The 18,935-nt window shown below is 41.6% G+C and overlaps 1 protein-coding gene across 10 annotated transcripts in view; it reads right to left on the reverse strand.

Moving 5' to 3' along the window:
• Positions 1-18,935, reverse strand: part of LOC129186055 (glutamate receptor-interacting protein 2-like) — a 168,728-nt gene that overhangs the window by 51,939 nt on the left and 97,854 nt on the right. For 2 of the 10 annotated variants that reach the window (XM_054783888.1, XM_054783887.1), the window contains exon 1: positions 14,266-15,428. The exons of 6 other annotated variants lie outside the window; for them this stretch is intronic. In XM_054783888.1, coding sequence (XP_054639863.1) covers positions 14,266-14,314 — 49 coding nt within the window. In that variant the 5' untranslated portion in view covers positions 14,315-15,428. Of the gene's footprint in view, positions 1-671; positions 2,058-14,265; positions 15,429-18,935 lie in introns of those variants that run through there. 2 more of the 10 variants (XM_054783885.1, XM_054783883.1) reach the window with 1 other exon arrangement.

Genomic DNA, 18,935 nt, shown 5'->3' on the forward strand with positions numbered 1-18,935 from the left:
TTGCATGGCCTGAATGGTGGGTTCCTAATAAAGTGGTCCATTTTCAACATTGTCCGTCAATTACGTTGCCATGATTACACACACTATATAAATAGCACACTACCCACCATCCAGCAAGATAACGTATGTGGGGGTTCTTTGCATGGTTTGTCCTGCATTAGTTACGGCTGTGTAAGATGTACGAAGAAAAAAATACATATCTATGATAAATGTGAAGAATAATCGGATGGGTTGTGCTTCGAATGCAGGCCCATAAAATGTAAGAATAATTAAATACAATATGCTAAGTCAATGTAACAATATCATATGTAATATATAATATTACATGCAAAGGCAAAGTAAAGGCAATACTGTAAAGTTAGTCAAGGAAAGCAAAAACTACTATTGGCTCTCATTCAAATCCTTCAAAGCGTTCCTGTGAACTTATTTTTTGAGTTCATAAGCATCAAACTTATTTATCCTTGGTATCCATACTACTTATGGTTGGACGGATTGGGCTACCTCTACCAAAGATATCAATGACTTCTGCCAAATCTAACCTTCAAGCTCTTATCTAATCTGACATGCAAGCAGCTCTACAGCGCCACCTGCAGGCACATCATCAACATCACCTCAAGCGAAGCCAACAATTCCATTGAAGCCCCATCATTCCCAGCGGTGTTCACACTCACCCCCGCCGCTGGTCTCCACGTCCCTCCTCAGACCACAAAACATGACCGCAGACATGGAGGTGATCAGCACAGCATCCACACAGAGACACAGAGACACAGAGACGCTTACTGGCTGGAGCAACGAGGAGGAAGAGAGAGAGATAGAGCGAGAGAGAGAGATGTGGACCGCCGAGTGCTGGGGGAATATAGTGGTGATGATCAAAGATGACTGGCGCTTACGTTACAACCGCTCAACCCCCTCGAGAGAGAGCCAGAGAGAGAGATCAGTGAAGAGAGAGACGTTGGAGAGTGCTGACAACAAACACGTTCAAAAGGAAGAGGATGCTGATGCCAATGTGAAGCATCCTGATTACTATTAATACTCCACTTGTTGTTTATTTTAGCATAGTCGTCACATAAGGCTTTAGAGCACTTCCAAAATGTTGCACTTTTTCTCCCAGCAGCTCATCTAACAACACTCGGGATGCTCAATGTTGGCTTTCTTACCGATATCCCAATGATACAATTTGGAAAGCTGCACATTTCTATGCGGCACAAACATCCGTATAAGAACAAGGTAAAGTGCAAAATTTACTCTCCATTTTCTTCCACTTATCTGGGTCTTGGGGGAAGCAGTCGCAGTTGGGAAGTCCAGACTTCTCGTTCTCCGGCCACATCTTCCAGTTCCACACCAAGGCATTCCCAGGTCAGCTGTGAGGCATAATCCCTCCAGCATGTCCTAGGTCTTCCCCGGGGCCTTCTCCTGGCTGGGCATGCCCAGAACACCTCACCAAGTAGGTGTCCAGGAGCCCCCTCAACTGGTTCCTCTCCATGGGAAGGAGCTTTGGCTCCTCCCGGATGAGCATGCTCCTTATCCTATCTCTTAAGGTGAGTCCAGCCACCGTAAGGAGGAAACTCATTTCGGCCGCTTGTATCCGCCATCTCGATCTTTCAGTCACGACCTAAAGCTCATGACCAAAGGTAAGCGTGCGGACATACAGGTAGATCAACCAGTAAATCGAGAGCTTTGCTTTCCAGCCCAGCTCTCTCTTCACCATAACAGTCGGGCACAGCAACCACATTACTGCAGACGCTGGGCCGATCCGCCTGTCGAGCTCATGCCCCAGCCTTCTCTCACTCGTGAACAAGACCCTTAGATACATGAACTCCTCCACCTGGGGCAAGACGTCACTCCCAACCAGAAAGGTGCAATCCACACTTTTCCGACTGAGAACCATGGCCTCAGATTTGGTGCGGAGTGCTGAGGCTCATCCCCGTCTGCAGTGATGTGGTCAACCGGTCGATCTATGTCCCTACCCTCACCTGTGGTGATGAACTTGTGGCCGGAATGAGTTTCCTCCTTAGGGTGGCTGAGCGCTCCCTTAGAGATCGGGTGAGAAGCACTGTCATCCAGGAGAAACCATGGAGCCGCTTCTCCTCTGCATTGAGAGGACCCAGATGAGGTGGCTCAGACATCTGGTCAGGATGACCCCACCTCGGATAAGTGGAAGAAGATGGACAGAAGCATGGATGAAGTGTCATCCCAAAAGCTACACACTCAGCTGCAAACCGCCCCAGTAAACATTGAAGGTTGCAGCCTGAAAAGGCCATCAGGACCACATCATTTGCGAATAGCAGAGACGAGATACCAAAACCCCCAAACTGGACCCACTCGACACCTTGGCTGTGCCTAGAAATTCTGTCCATAAAAGTTATGAACAGAATCGGTGACAGAGGGCAGCCTTGGCGGAGGTCAACATTCGCAGGGACTTACAGCAGGTAATGTGCACCAGGCTCGTGCTCCGAGTCCACAAAGCACATGTAGACCAGTTGGGAAAACTCCCATGCACCCTCCAGTACCCTTGCAAGGGTGTAGAGCTGGTCCAGTATTACACGACCAGGACGAAGACCACATTGAATCTCCTGTAGCTAGGGTTCGACTAAACGGTCGTACCCTTCTCTCCAGCACTCTGGAATAGACTTTCCCAGGGAGACTGAGGAGTGTGATTCACCTATAGTTGGAACACACCCTCCGGTCACCCTTCTTGAAAAGGGGGACCACCACCCCGGTCTGCCAATCCAGAGGTACTGTTCCCGACTTCCACTAAATGTTGAAGAGACGTGTCAACTCAGTATCAATATCCCTCAATATCCAGAGCCTTGAGGAGTTCAGGACGAAACTCATCCACCCCCGTTTTTTTGACTACGTACCTCAGATACCTCAGTCACGGTGATGGACCACGTTTGTGTCCTCAGACTCTGCTTCTATGGAAGGTATGTCAGTAATACAAATCAGTGAAATTCTAAACTGATTAGAGTTAGGTAATGTGTTTTTTCCTTTTGCTGTATAGCACTGTGTGTTACTCTGAGTGGTTCTTCCTGAGGTGTGATATTAGATTAGAAGTATTGAAGGAAGACTCCTTACTTCCCCCTTGCATAACAAATGCTTTGTACATTGCAGATTTACAATCTGAAGGCGAAACTTGCAAATAATTCAAGCAAGCTTTGTCTCACTCGACCGCTGATATCAATATTGGAGACGCAAACATCTCAGCATTAATATGTCATTTCTGAAGAAAGTATTGCTAGTTACAGTACATAGTTATTGTTATTAGTAATATCAGCAGCAAGCATTGCTGCAATTGGTACCATGATTGTCTGGCACACACACGCACACGCGCACACACGCATACACACATTGAGCGTACACAGTGCAGTCGCATCAAATCACCTCTCAAATCGTCTGATTCATTAGCGCAGCATTCACATTTGAACAAATAAACAAACACACTGTCATAAACACACACACACACACACATATGTCTTCTCTGTGTGTGTGCGTGTGTGGGCTCATAGTAATAAGCCTATTTCTTATTACTCTCTCTCTCTCTCTCTGTTTTGGTCAGTTCTCTGTGGCACTCACTCGCTCGCCCGCCTCTGCCTGACCTACTTTCCTCCCCCTAAAAAAAGTTCAATCTGCATCTTTGCATCAGCATCATTTCACTGGCATCCTGTCTGCCCGCAAGACGCCGCTGACTCACACACACGCACACGCACACGCAGCAGCTGCTTGTTCTACTCTTCCTTCATCCGTGCTGCAACATCCTACAATATTTAAAATATTTTCACTATTTACAATTTATCCCGCTTTTGAAACTTCTCAAACTTGGCTCGGGTGAGGCAACTCTGCACTGCACTCGACAATTTTATTTTACTTTTCAGTTATATTTACAAATCTACTTTATTTACAATTTTTACAATTACATTTTATTAGGAATGATAAATTTTAGATTTGAGTTAATTCTACTTATTTATTATTATTAATTTTATCAATTATTAATTTATTATTAAATTATTTACCGGTAATTTATTATTAAACTGTGGCCCTCATCATTATTAAGGTTGGGTATTGTTTACATATTGTCCGATGTCGGTGCCAAATCGGTACTTCTGCAATGCTGCTGCTGCTTAAAGAGTGGCCAAAACGACACTTAAAAAAAAAAGGAAAATATATAAATTTTGTTAAAAAACAATGACTTCATTTTTATATACATTTGTGACATAGAAGTTGAAGAAAATACAGTAGTCATTTAAATACAAGCTAACCGGGATGTATGCTAACCAAGGTTCCACTGTGTTCTCGATTGAATTTGTAAGTGTTGTAAAGCTGGGATTGGGTTGGGGTTGGGATGGTTCTCCTGCCTTCTCAGAATTAAATGGGGGGGAGAGACTAGCGTTCCAACCGTGTTTGCTAGGTAATCCTACATGCACAAGTTGTGTACAGTATTCATTGAGCAAAATTAAGTTACTTACACTATCAGTCGCTTGTACAATATCACCTTCAAGTACTTCTCGGCATCTTTTGAGGTAAATATGTGTCACCAAATGTGTCCAAAGTTTTACCAGTGAAGGCCACATAGTGAAAAATTAAAGGATCCAACTTTGCCACTTGGCAATTTCGTAATGCAACACATGTAGATATGCTAAGAAGTTATATAAGTTATATACTGTAAGTTATATAGTTATACAGTATAGTATAAGTTAAGTTATATATCTTTCAGAAAAAAACTGCATCTCAGCTTTCTCATATTGTGATAGTTGGGATTCTTTAATTTCCCAAATATTTAAACTTTCTTAAATAATCTTTGTACATTTACTTTTTGTAATATGACTTAATTCCCATAATATTTTGAATTTATTCAAATAACTTTTTTCTCCGACCCGATTTTCCAGATATTACTTTATTTTGTTTGGTTCTCATATTATTTAATATTTCAACTCTATGTTGCTAAAATGATTTAATATCGATCATATATAACAATATATTGGATCATTTTTTCCTCATATGAGTCTATTCTCATAAAATTGCAACTTTTTTTCTTGTTAGAATATAACTTTTTCCTTTCATTTTATTCTCGTCAAATTACTGGTGTTTTTACGATTTCTGCTGTTTTTTTTTTGTTTTTTTTACATTATTTTTTTTACTATGCTATTTCTTCTTATGAATTTTCTTCTCGTAATTATGACTTTATTCTCATCGTATTTTGACTTTAATATCTTGTAATATAACTTTAATATAACACATTTTCAAAAAATTGCAGCTTTGTTTTGTTTGCTTTTCTGAATGTTACGACCAACAAAAATGGTCTTTTTGTCATTAATATTTCAACGTTCTGCTACTAAAATGACATTATTTTTTCTCATAATAATACAAGTACGATGTTATTCTTGTCAAATTACAACTTTTTCTGTTAGATTAGACAACTTTTTTCTTTTTTTTAATATTTTGAGATGATTGTAAAATGACTGCACCTTTTCCCATTTTTGCCGTTGGAATTTTTTTTTTTTCTTGTTTTCTTGAAGTTAACAAGGGTTCTTGTTAACTTATATTTTTAGAATGTGTCTGCGGCCCAAAAAAAAAAAAGTTTCAGTACCCATCCCACACACACACACACACACACAAACACACACGCACACACAAAGCCAAGTGTACTAAAAGTATACACATAAAGACACCACACACACACACACACACACACCCCCACGCACACACACACACACACACACAGAAAGTAGACTGTTGCGGTGCTCTGAGGCTTCGTCGTCGAGTTTCAGCTGCTTGTCTTATCTTTTTGTTGGAGGCTTCAAGCGCAAATGAATCCGCACTCCGAGGATTATTGGTAAGAACTCCGAGGTGGCAAATGACAGCCTCCTCCACTCGGTGTGCGCACGGGGCGCATGCACATGCTCGCACGATGATGAAGACGGCGAGATGAATGACGAAGAACACGCGCTAAAAGAAGAGGAAGCGTCATGGCCGACATGATGAAAACGAGCGACACTTTGTTAGAAGATCTGATTCATCTCCCTCAGTCTCACGCTGTGATCCTCTTCATCCTCTAAATCTCAAAATCATCCTCTTTCAGGCATCTTGGAATGGCAGGCCCGATGAAGAGGAGGAGAACACGCAACCATGATGATGAAGAGTTGATGTTTTTTTTAACCGAATCTCAACAAGTCCTTTGTCAGGCGGGCATTGTGAACTGCAGCGTTGTCCTGTTGAAAAAGCCAGTCGTTACTACACGGACGAGGGCCTTCAGTCATGAGGGATGCCCCCCCTGCAACATCTCCACATAACCAGCTGCCTTTTGACGCCCCTGCACAGCCTGAAACTCCATTGTTCCATTAAAGGAACATGATGGCGCCCCCTCCACTGTGTGGAAAACATGTCAGGTGGGATCTCCTCGTCATTCCAGTAACGTTGGAAGCCATCAAGACTGTCAGGGTTACATTTTTTCTCATCAGAGAATAAAACTGTTCTTCCACCTTTCAACGTCCCATGTTTAGTTCTCTCCTGCAAATTCCAAACGGCCAATTTTGTGGTCTTGAAGGAGATGAGGCCTTTGAAGAGCTTTTTTCTTCTTAAAAGCCTTCTCTCGCAGATGCCGCCCGATGGTTACTGGACTGCACTCGGCACCAGCGCCAGCTTTCATTTGGGCCGCGGATGGTCCCGTGTCTTGACGGACAGCCAATAGGATCCTCTGGCTCAGGGCCTGTGACATTTTTTGGCGTCTACCACTTGATTTTTTTTTTTTTTTTTGTTCCATAACACTCAGGACGTTCGAAGAAGTTTCAAATGATCTTACTGCGTCCAACCTCAGCAGCAATGCTTATGCTTGCTTATGCAGCTCAACAACCACACTGCATTCAAAGAGAGAAAATGTGTGACGGTGTGCATACCTGACCCAAAATCACATTCAATCCCCATTTCAGCCAAGTTTTGCCTTTTAAAGGCTGTGCTCTCACACTTTTGATCAGCTGATGGACAGCCGATTTCACTTCCATGCCTTTTGCAATAAAAGGCTTTCTCAAAATGTTGTTTTCCCTCTCATTTCTTCTTATGCATTTTGAAGCTCTTTTTTGAAGCTTTTTCAACTGGTTTTAAAATTTAGATCAGGAGTGTAGCACATTTGTCAATCCACACAGGTATCATGTATGATAACAGTTGCACATTACTTACAGACACGTCAGTCTCCAAGGCAGAAGCATATTAGAAAGTATTCCGTTACAAACAGCGTCCGGTGTGGGCTGCGGCCACTTGGCATCGCCAAAACAACAACCACCACCCCCTCTTGAAGGCCACACATGTTAAATTATGATGACATGATTTGATATGTCAAATCGCGCCTGACTCTACGTCGCAGGACAAGACAAACTATGAAAACTATAAAAAGTGAGCTCCAGCCATACTCAAACCATCTTAGTTATTAACCAGCATGGAGGCGATGGTTGTAAAAGGTTAAAAGGTGCTCGGTGTGACGACACGGCATTTTCCATTAGCCAGCAAAGATGAAACAAGGATGCTCAACTCGGACTCTATCCTGCTGCCTGCTGACACAATGAGGCCAGTGTGCCTCGTTTTTTTTCCGTCTTCTTCGCTGATTCCATTTGTTCATATTTGGTTTGTTTGTTGTTGTCGCTGGCAGCTGCACGCTTGTGATGCCTGCTTTATTTAAAAAATTTCTTTATCTGCTTCAAACGCCATCTTGCCCCCCCACAACCTTCCTCGCTCATCACCTCCCTGTGGACCTCCTCCTGCTTCACACTCCCCAAAAAGGCTCTTTTGCTTCTGTTGGCCTGTAAAAGTCAGTTGCAGTCTTCCCCCCGGCTCAACAAGAAGCACTACTGCCTGTCTGCGCTCTGCTGCTTTAAGCTCCTTGGGCTGTGTCTCATTTCCGTACATCGTGCATTCACACTGAGAAGTGTGGCAAGTATCTCATTTTTTAAAAATCTCTTTTCATATTCAGGTAATTACATGCGGAATGCTGGTGCCAGCAACTCATGCAGTAGTTTGTACAGATAAAGTTTGTACAGGTACAGTATAATAGTATACTGTACCTGTATAATAGTTAAGTCATCCCTCACCTCGCACTTTGAATTTCAGGGCTTCTGTCTCACTTTTTTTTCCCATAAGTGCGTTAATTATTTAAAAAATGGCTGTTTTGTGGTTGATCAGCATTTATTATTAGTCAACAAAAATATCCATATTAAAGCAAACTATGTATTTTTGGCCAAAATGAAGCATTTTCAAGCATAAAAATGGCGGAAGGAAGTAAAATAAAAATATAAGCCATTCAAAAGCGTTGTGATACGTAGTATTCTACACTGGTCACTAGGTGTCAGTAATGGTACATTGATGAGACAATAGCCACCGCAGGAAATGCACTACAGAACAGGAAGTAAACCATTAACAAGGAACCCTTCCAATGCTAACATGTGATAGTCTATATTTATGTCTTATTTTCTCTTATAATGTCTACTATTATTGGGTAATAGGAGTGTAAAGGTGACTATAGGGGTGTTATTTCATGTCTAGAGGGCTTTAATAATGTTAAAAAGCATTTGTAAAAGGTCGTAAAAAGGTTTCCTGTGCTCGAACTACCAAAATATTCCATTTATAAATAAAGAACCCTACTTTGTGGAAATTCACTGATCACAGTCGGGTCTGGAACCAATGAACCGCCATTAACGAGGGGTGACTATTTCAATTCAGGGGGTGTGTGAAATAGTGTCTGTCCTCCAGGGGGAGCATGAGAGCAAATCATTGAGGAGCGGGGGGCATAGAGGAAGCGTCCTCACAGGACCAAATCAGCTGGAAAGGAAAGAATTTGAAAATGTTTGAAACAGAAGTGGAGCCTCTCTGCCTGGCGGGCGGTACGGTGCGAGCTGTACTGCATGTGCGCGTGAGTCATTTAAAAAAAAAAAAAAAAAAGATCATTTTGTTGGTTTGATCTGCAGCCTGAAAGTTTACATTCCGACACAACTTTAAGAGTCAGCACGACCAGTTTGCACTAAGACACGTTATGACATCCTTTAAGCATCTACTGTTTCTACCGTATTCTTCTTCTCTCTCTCTCTCTCTCTCTCTCTATGTCTCTCTCTCTTTGTCCCAGCATCCTCACTTGCACAGCCTACCCCCACCCCCACCATCTTGTTTCCCTCTTGCCGAGGCCGGTATAAATAGGCCTCCTACTAGCGTGCTAATTAATCTCTGGTGACAAAATCAAAGAAGGTGCATCTGCATTGCTGAGAGGGGAGAGGGGGAAGGGGGCAGGCGCAGGAAGAGGCGGGATGCAGACAGGAAACAGCACATCGTCATGTGGGGCGGCAGACGACATTACGGTTCATTTGTTTCTTTCTGAACAAAGTATTCAATTCATGCAATTCAAGTTTTTTGTGTTTGAATTTTGTGAACTTTTTTTTTTAAAGATTTTATGCAAAAAATGGTATTGATTTTTTTTCAAGCAAAATGCACATGTTTAGAAATTTTGTGTATTAAAACAGAGTTTAAAAATTCAGTTTGCTAAAAAGCAGTGTTTTAAAATTCAGTGCAAAAAAAAAATTCAGTGCAACAAAATGACCAAAACCTTTTTTAGAGACTGAATTTCTGTACATTTTTTTTTGTGTTTGAATTTTATGGTGAAAATTTAATTGAACCTTTTTTAAGCAAAATTTGCGTTTCGAAATTCAGTTCATTAAAATGCTTAGTTTTAAAATTCATTTTATAAAGATTCAGTGCAAAAAAACCCCAACAAAAAACAATCAGTGCAACTAAATGACCAAAACTTTTTGAAACAGTGAATTTATGCAGCTAAATATTTTGTTTAAATTTTGTGAATTGATTATTTTTTTTACATTATTTTATGCTGAAAATTTCATTGAACATTTTTTAAGCAAAATTCATGTTTTGATATTGAGTTTAATAAAATGCAGAGGTTAAAAATTCAGTTTGCTAAAAGCGTGTTTTTTTTTTTTAATTCAGTGTTAAATTGGATGTTTTTAACTTCACATATAATCTTCCAGCAAATTAAGACTGAATCAATCAATCAATCAACCAACCAATCAGGTACAAAGGTCATAGTCACCTCACAAGGGTCTTACATAAAACAAAAGTGTATCTGTGAACGTCAAAATTATTTAATTTTTTCAATTTTTTTTGTGAATAAATTATTTTTTCATTTGTCATTTTTTTTACACTGAATTTTTAAACAAAATTTTGCTTAAAATTTCAGCATAATTTTAAATGAAATGAAATTAAATTAAAATGCAAAAAATTCTGTTACATAAAATTTAAAGAAAAATCTTTAAACTATTAACCTTCAGAAAGATGAAATCCTTTACAAAATAGGGTTCTCGCTTTGCCCGTCATTTTGAAACGTTTCAAAGCAATCAAGCTAGCAGGTACTGCACCCCAAACACATACTGTATGTTTTACGAGGCCACACAGGCCATGACACCAACCCTGTGTCCTAAATGCGTCTGTCACCACACTGTGTACGTACATCCCGAGTGGGCACCATGCCTTATTGTTTAGGCGCATGGCAGAGAAATGAACAATCAGGTGGACAGTCCTGCAGTCAGCATGCCTACTGCACACTCCCGCAACACCCGCCACATCTGCTGCATTGTGCTGTGTGATAAAACGGCACATTTTTTGCAGTGGCTTTTTATTGTGGCCAGCCTGCTGTCCAATCAGTATCTTGAGGTGGACGGATTATCTCGGCAAAGGAAGAATTGCCCACGAACACGGATTTCGACACATTTGACAACAATGTTTGAGAGAAATACTGTATATATTTGAGTTGAGTTCAAGAACGATGGGAGCAAAAATAAAAGTGTTGCGTTTACACATGCTTTTAAGTGTAAGGATAAAAGCAATACATTTCATATGTCTGCTAACATTTCAGCAGTTGTGTAAATTTGTCAAGCAGTGTTGGGGTGTTGGAGACTAGACCCACGCTAGAAGAAGAAACGCTTGCTGGGTTGCATGAAACTCAGCACACAGTGAACTTTTCACCAAAATGTCAGCGCTCATCGGAAGCGAAGCTTGTGTTCTCTTCCTTGCATTTCTCTGACAGCCATGTCAAATTTCAACATGAAGATCCTGGGTGGAATTCAAACCTGCGACCCTCCAGTGACGGAGTCGCGTTTAACGTTATCGTCTTTAAATATTAAGACATTGAGTTCATATGCCTGGAATAAGAAGGGCTTGTGTCAGGAAGGACGTCCAGTAGAACACCTCATTTCAAGCCGTGGGAAGGAAAAAATAATAATTCATTTTTAATGATTATACTATCGAGAAGTGGGGGAAAGCTGGCAGATATTTTATGGGGCGATCCAAATGCTGCCGATAATGCTCCCTGGAGTGGTTCCGAAACACCATTAAAACGTTGATAAGAAGAAGCGCTAGGTAAATATTGCGATCGTGATCGCACTCAAGCACTAAGTCAGGGGTGTCTAAAGTGCAGTACATTCTACAAATATAATTTAACAAGACAGCTAAAAAGAAAAACACAGCAAAAATGGAAAAATCAGCGCTATTTTTAAAAGAATAAAGTAAAAAAAAAAAACAAGAAAAGTTTTGCAAGAATAATGTTGTAATATGAATGTCATTTTAGTCGCACTGAGTGGAAATATTAAAGAAAGGCTTTATTTTTTTCAAGTCGTAATATTATGACAAACAAACAAAACAATGAATAAAGTTGTAATTTTTGAAAAATTTGTATGTAGAAAAAGTTATAATGTTACAAAAATAAAGTGAAAATATTATGGGAATAAAGTTCTACTTATGTGAAGAAAATTTACAAGAAGAAAGTTGAATAAAAAAGACAATTACAAATAAAGTCATTTTTATGGATGTCATGATCCGATCATCAGGATGAGGGTTAGCTGCCGATCTGCTGTATTTTGGAGATCGGATAAAATCGGCGTCCGCCACGAGATTGGGCCGATCCGGTTGCCGTTAAACGTTCGTAACTCTGGGCCACACTCCAACACGGTAGGTGTGGTAATTTGCCTCGAGGCTGGTTGCCAATCGACTCGAAGAAGAAGAAAACCCGACACCACCATGCAGACATGTCCGCGCTGTACCGTGGTGAAGTTAGTTTCAATTGGACGTTGGATATTCAGCTCCGTAGCTACAGTGGTCGTTCTCCCTCACTGTGCCCGGACTGCTGTGTCATGGTGCCGCTCAACAGTTTATACCAGGGACCGTCAATAAATAACTATTGCGTTGAAGAGAGTTTGTTAAAAAAAATTCATATATTCTAAATCACACCACAAATTGATCTATAACCGCGTCAAATCGTTAGTCCTACCCTAAAAGTATTTTGCACGCCCATTTTTTCCAATGTTATCTTTTATTTGACGGACTTTTATTGGATCTTTTATTGGATTAGAGATGTGACTCACAGAGGTTTGTTACAAAAGCCAAACGATATTGTTGGTCATGCTGTGGAATAAAAAAATAAATTCAGCAATACTTTGGTTGCATTATTTTTAATGCTTTGAAGAGCTATTTTTATAACCGTATTCAATTCCACAAATTCATGTTTGTAACAAAAGTTTATTAAAAAAAAAAAAAAAAGATGGGTACTGGATCGGATAGGATTGGCAAGACTATAAAAAAAATCGGCTCGGATCAGAAGCCAAAAAATGTGGATCAGGACATCCCTGGTCATTTTAGTGGCATACAGTTGAAAAGCAAAAGTACATTACTTTTTGAAAGTCGTAATATTACGAGACACAAACAAAACTAAATAAAGTAATAATTTTGGGAAAATAACGTGGAGAAAAGTGATAATATTTTGGGAGTAAAGTCACAATATTGCGAAAAGACATTTTGAAAAAAGAAAAGTTTAAATATTAGTAAAGTTAAAAAAAACAACAGTAAAAATGGGAATAAGATGATACCAATAATCAGCTTTTTCACCTATTTTTTCATCGATGGCAGTTTTTAGTTGAAATATATACAGTATATGTAGCTTCTTAGCATACTGTATCTACATGTGTTGCTTAACAAAATATCAAAGTGGCAAAGTTGCATCCCTTCATTTTTCACGATGGAGCCCTCGCTGGAAAAAAGTTTGGACACCCCTGCACGAAGCACAGAGTGTACAGCAGGGGTCACCAACGTGGTGCCCGCGGGCACCAGGTAGCCCCCCACGACCACATGAGGTGCCCGCAAGCCTGCTTTTCATTCAGGTTTTCAGTTAATAATGAAAGAACAGTAGAAAGAAATGCATTCTGAAATACAAAATGTGAGTTGTGGACACCAGCATTTTGTTAATGTTCTGGTAAAACAAGCATATTCGCTTTGTTTGGGTTTAAAATAAGCTCTGAAAATAAATGTTACTAAAATGAGTAGCTCTTGGCCATTTTCATTTTGTAAAAGTAGCTCTCACAAGGAAAAACGTTGGTGACCCCTGGTGTACACAGTACACTTATTGAAGTGTACTGACGGAAGTATCCCAACATTTGTTTCAATGATTATAATGAGAGCAAGAATGCTTTAAAATTTAACTTTTTCAGACTTTCTGCAATTTTTATTTTGGACCAGACCATACTGATTTTAGCTCAAACGTGACGGGGGCTACTCGTGTCCAAGGTTTATCTTAACGAGCTTGTCAGCTGTCAGTTGATAAAACGTAATGAAAGAGTCTTCAGACGCGTCTCATCAGGAGTCCCAGCGTGGCTGCCGCGCGCCTCCACAGGCCGAAAGGCGGCAGTTTGTCCCCATTTCCCTCCCTTTGCTCTCCATCTCCAGGCTTGACTTCAAAGCCGGAGATCCCCCGATCCATAAATAAATCATCAGAGAGGACCGGAGGGAAGAAGAGCGTGTCTCAGACAAACCGACAAACACCGGCAGCAGCGGGAGAGTCGCTCTGTCACGACCGTGCGGCAAAAAAGAAACGCAAGAAATAGAAAAGAAATAAAAGGAGGAGAAAAAAACTGCTTTAGATGAATCTTTCAGCACCCCGTATCCTCAAAGACCAAATTTTGGGGTAGCAATATGCGATACGAGGTGACTTTTTAATGAGAAACACCAATGCTAGATATATCGGATCTCCAAAAGACCAAACACATGCTCATATTTGATCAAATCGTTTGGACGGACATGATGAAAGTTTGAGCAAGCATCATCAGGACCAATGCAGACGTGAGGATGAAGGTGCAAACCACATGCAGACACCACGCAGCTGAAGACAGTGAGGACGCTTAGTGAGGCATGAAAGTAGATGAAAGTTGTCCCTGATGAGTTTGACGGGAAGTCTACCTTTCTGCAGCAGCAGCCTTCTCTTCAATATGGCTTGAAGAAAAAGCATCTTCACGCCTTGCCACTTGCAGACAGGATTCAGAGGTTCTCTCCTCGTGGAAGAGCGGAGGAGAAAGAGAGAGGCATAACTTCTGTCTGCACCCCTCAACCCTCCGCCCCTCTTCCTCTCTCTCTGTGCCTCCTCTTCCTCCCCCTCGCCCTAAAAGCTGCAATCACGTTTATTAAGGTTTCTTGTCAATCTTTTACTTCCAGTCTGAGGATGTGAGGGCTTCATCACGCTCTCCTCCTGGTCTTTGTTCACTTTTACATTGCACCATCTACCTCCTGTTTCTCTCTTTCTCTTATGATTATGCAAAAAAGTTGCAGCTCAAAGCCTTCGGGACTTTAGATGCCCCACTTTCCCACCCCCCACTTTAGATTCCCGGTGTCTGGTGGGGTGGGGGGAGTGGCGGGCGCGCAAGGTGATGAAAGTGCCACCAAAAGATGAAAGTACCGCAATACTGTGTGCCGGCATGTGACACAGCACGGGGTTATATCGTCTCCCGGCACAGTTTCGAAAGCGTGGAGGAGAGACCAGAAGACAGGGCAGCACACCAGGATAGGTGAGGATATAGACCTTCGCATGCTAGCCAGCGGTACCCTGTCTGCTTTGTGATCCTCAGACCTACAAGTGATTGTCCCTTCTCCAGACCTGAATCCAATGCAGAACCTCTGGGGCATCATACATCATTGCGCCACATGCAGTTCTGGGAGGAGATCCCCCACCACAATTTGTGGTCTCGTCAGGAGCACAACCAAAGACCAAAAGGAGTGAACGCAGGGAGGTATTCTCAGTTACCGGATTTTGCACTCAAAAGGCTCTCACAGACGGTCAGAAATCACAAAACTCTTTGAAAACTACAATGCACATAACTGCCAGGACGCTGACCCAAAGGAAGCAACTGCAATAAATAAGCAGTGCAGTGCACACTCGGCCCACCAGAACATATTGTTAGGAATGGAATATTTTCCAGTCTGTCAGTGTGGATTGGAATATATTTCATTCCTAACAGTACTCAAATGATACTGGAAATTCTCTTAAATATGCCTTATCATTTCAATAGGTTTAGAGTATGCTTCCTATGTATCTGTATCGATATCAATAACCAAAGACACAAATACCAAAGAAAGAATAGTCAAAAGCAGGCATGAAAATGATTCCATGAACAGAAGTCATGATGTACATGATGTCCCTAAAAAAAAAAGACTTCAACTCAGCAAGCGTCAGAGTGCATATCCATCCCATCCATTTTCTATGCCCACTTATCCTCACCAGGGTCGCAGGGGTATGCTGGAGCCTATCCCAGCTGACTTTGGGCAAGAGGCAGAGTACACCCTGGACTGGTCGAAGGTTCCATATAGACAATCCTGACTGTGTGGTCAACATGTTAACCACTCGGCCACGGTGCATATGTTTTGCTTTATCTTTGGCTTTTTCGTTACACAAATTCAAAGGGCCGCCCACACAGCAGCCTCTCAGGGTTAACGTCGCATGCAGGAGAGTGCCCAACAATTGAATGGCCCAATGAAAAACAATGACAAAAATCAAACCTCCGAGCAGCTGAACGGGCCCTCGTCACCACCCACCACATAACACTGGGTTCACGCAAGCAAGTAAACGTTTTTTTGTCATTTCTTGTTGCTACAGGCTGGCACTGTGATAAATTCAGGAAGTGACCTTTCTTCACACGCACCAATTACGATCAAGATGTGACCTCATGAAGTAGAGCTATTAAAGTGTTTACCGGGCTACTCATCTGTTTGAACTTGTTTGTCACCATACCCCACCCACATCCCATGGCAAAGGCAAAAATGCTTTGCAATTTGTCATCGTCCATCTGTCTCGTGTCTGTGACTTTAATTTGGGCTCATTTGGTCAAAGTCCCTCAGAGGAGTTTGCCAGCATATTTCCCCTGATTTTGGCCCATAACCAAAATGGCCAACATCCTGTTTGTTTGCTAACATGGGTTCTTGAGACTTTTTGTGGGTCCTGTCATGACAGATGTACTTAGGAATTAAATAAACATTTTTTAAAAATCAAGAGGACGCTATTGACTGAGTTTTGGGGGTTCACGTTCAGGACCCTTAAAGTACCGAATTTTTCACCGCGGGCCTGATGCGCTTGCAAACTTTAGTGAGTTTTCATGCAAGTTAAAGCACACACAATTAGCAAATGCATGAACGAGGAATTGCACGGAATAAAAATAATGACCATACAGTAGACGTTTGTTCTGTGCTCTGACGCTAACCAGGACATTTTCATCATTTTCTAAAAAAAAAAAACAAACAAGACAGCCAGGATACCCCAATTTAGGTGAAAGATCTGGCTTACAACAAAACTCGACTTACATTACCGTTGGCTGAATTTTATTACAAATGCTGGCGATAGTGATCCATTGAGTGGTTGCAATTGACCGTTGAAAAGGAGAGAAGCAGAAGAAGCAGATAAATATTGTGATTGTCATTTCCGGTAAGCGACGACCGTAATGGATTTGGGACATCCCTACACTGTCAATATTACACAGTGTACAGTGTGTATTTACAGTGTATATACAGTGTGTACAGTGTGTAAGTGTACTGATGGAAGTGTTCCATTTGAGACACAGCCTGAGTGACACTTACAAAATAATGACATATTGTATATTTATACATCCTTCTCAACATTCATCTGTGCGTCGCTCATGTCGTCATCTTTATCAAAGACAAAAGTTGAAGAAAGCACACATCAATGTGGGATGAGAATGTTTTTCCCATGCTCATGTCGGGACATTTCTCCAGTACCCTTGAAGGAATTTATTTGTTGACTGTGATGTACCTATACGTTGTGTGTGATCCCTGCAGGATGACAAGGTTTAATTTTAGGCGTTGAGCAGCATGGGAACATCGCGTAAGAGTGAACGGCGCCTGGCGATTGCTCGCGAACAAACGTGTTCCTCCTCCGCGCTGTCAACGCGTGGAAGGCAAAGAGGGCGGCTGCAGGCGGGTGACACTTTCAAGCCCAAAAACAAGCGAGGGTTTTTTTTTTTCTCCCCCGTCAGCGTGGTTTGGGTGATGTGGAGGTGAAAATAAAAGTGCAGTCAGCAGGCTGCTTCTGTCGCTCCATCGATCTGGAGCGTCCCAGAAATAAGTTTCTAACTCGGGAAACTCGCTGGAGCGTCACGCGTGCGAGATTTAAGCAAAAGTACCACATAGTCTGATGATGACGTCTGTTGACTTGAGATCATCAGTCCGCTTTGTCACTTTTGGATTCTTCCCTTTTCAATCAGCAAGCTCACTACGTCGTTAAGGTCGCAAACTACTACAAATAGGAGCGTTTCTTACCACTTGGTTAGAACCGAATGAGAGTCCAGAACGCTAGCCGGACTGTACACGTGACGTCTCTCAAGGTGTCAGGGAGTGAGGTTTGCCAAAGTACATCCATCCAGATGCTCCAGCTGGCATCCGCTGCACTGGGTGGAGATAACAAAATACTCACCCTCTCTGTTGTCGAGTCGTGCACCTTGTCAGGTTGTGCGAGGACTTGAACACAGTCAGAGCCTTTCTGATCGGGGGGTCCCCTTAGTGGTTGCGGCCCTAAACAACCGCATACAGCGTTTATGCTGAGTTGCAGTATTTAGCTCTGTGGTTATAGATAAACCGACACTAAATTGTCCATAGGTATGAATGTGAGAGTGAACGGTTGTTTGTCTATATGTGCCCTGCGATTCGCCTGAAGTTAGCTGGGATAGGCTCCAGCATACCCACGACCCTAGTGAGGATAAGCCGCATAGAAGATGGATGGATGGGTGGATGGATAAACAGTGAAACATCTTCAGAAAGCAGAAAGTTAAGTCAACTGTTTTCTTTGGCTGGAATACATCCATCAGTATACGTCAATAAGTATACTGTGTACACTGTGTACTTAGTTGCCGAGTGTGCAAATTGTGACAGTGTAGTACTGTCTCAAATGACGATCGCAATCCACTTCTTCTCTTTTTTTAATGGTGAATTGCAACCATTTGACAGAGCATTGTCGCCAACATTTGGATCACAGTATTGTATCACATACAATACTTAAAAATTAATATATGACTTTATCGCGATTGCGTGTACCCCCTGCTTCGAATCAGGCGAAAAGTTTGTTTGGTAGTCCCTCCTCTTCTGCTACTATTTTGATTGCAACATCCGGTTACTAGCACGTCACTGCATTTTACTGTACAGGTGGAAAATCGAGTTTTAATGTACACTGTACACAGAACACATGAAGGGCATAAAAATAACAGCAATAAAAACCCAAAATACAAGAATTGAATGAAACAGTACGTGCACTGTGTTTACCAGTCACCTCAAGTCAGTCAAATCAAGTCACTTCAAGAAACGACCAAGTTGTATTGTATCCATGTCTTCAATCAATCAATGGTTTTGGGGGTTAAGGGACCCCCAAGACATTTTTCAATACTTCTTCACTCATGCATTCAACAGACTAAGTGTAAGTACGCAAATGCACCAAGTAAGACACAGCCTTTGTCATTCCGTGTATGCAAATGTTGCTGCATCATTCTTTGTTCTCTTTCTGTCTCTTCACCTATTGGTCTTTTGAAGCTTATTAGCTTTTGCTTTTTGTCATTCTCATGTTTTGGATGGTTCTTTCG

This window comes from Dunckerocampus dactyliophorus, chromosome 8 (assembly GCF_027744805.1).
Source record: "Dunckerocampus dactyliophorus isolate RoL2022-P2 chromosome 8, RoL_Ddac_1.1, whole genome shotgun sequence".
Classification (NCBI taxonomy): Eukaryota; Metazoa; Chordata; class Actinopteri; order Syngnathiformes; family Syngnathidae; genus Dunckerocampus; species Dunckerocampus dactyliophorus.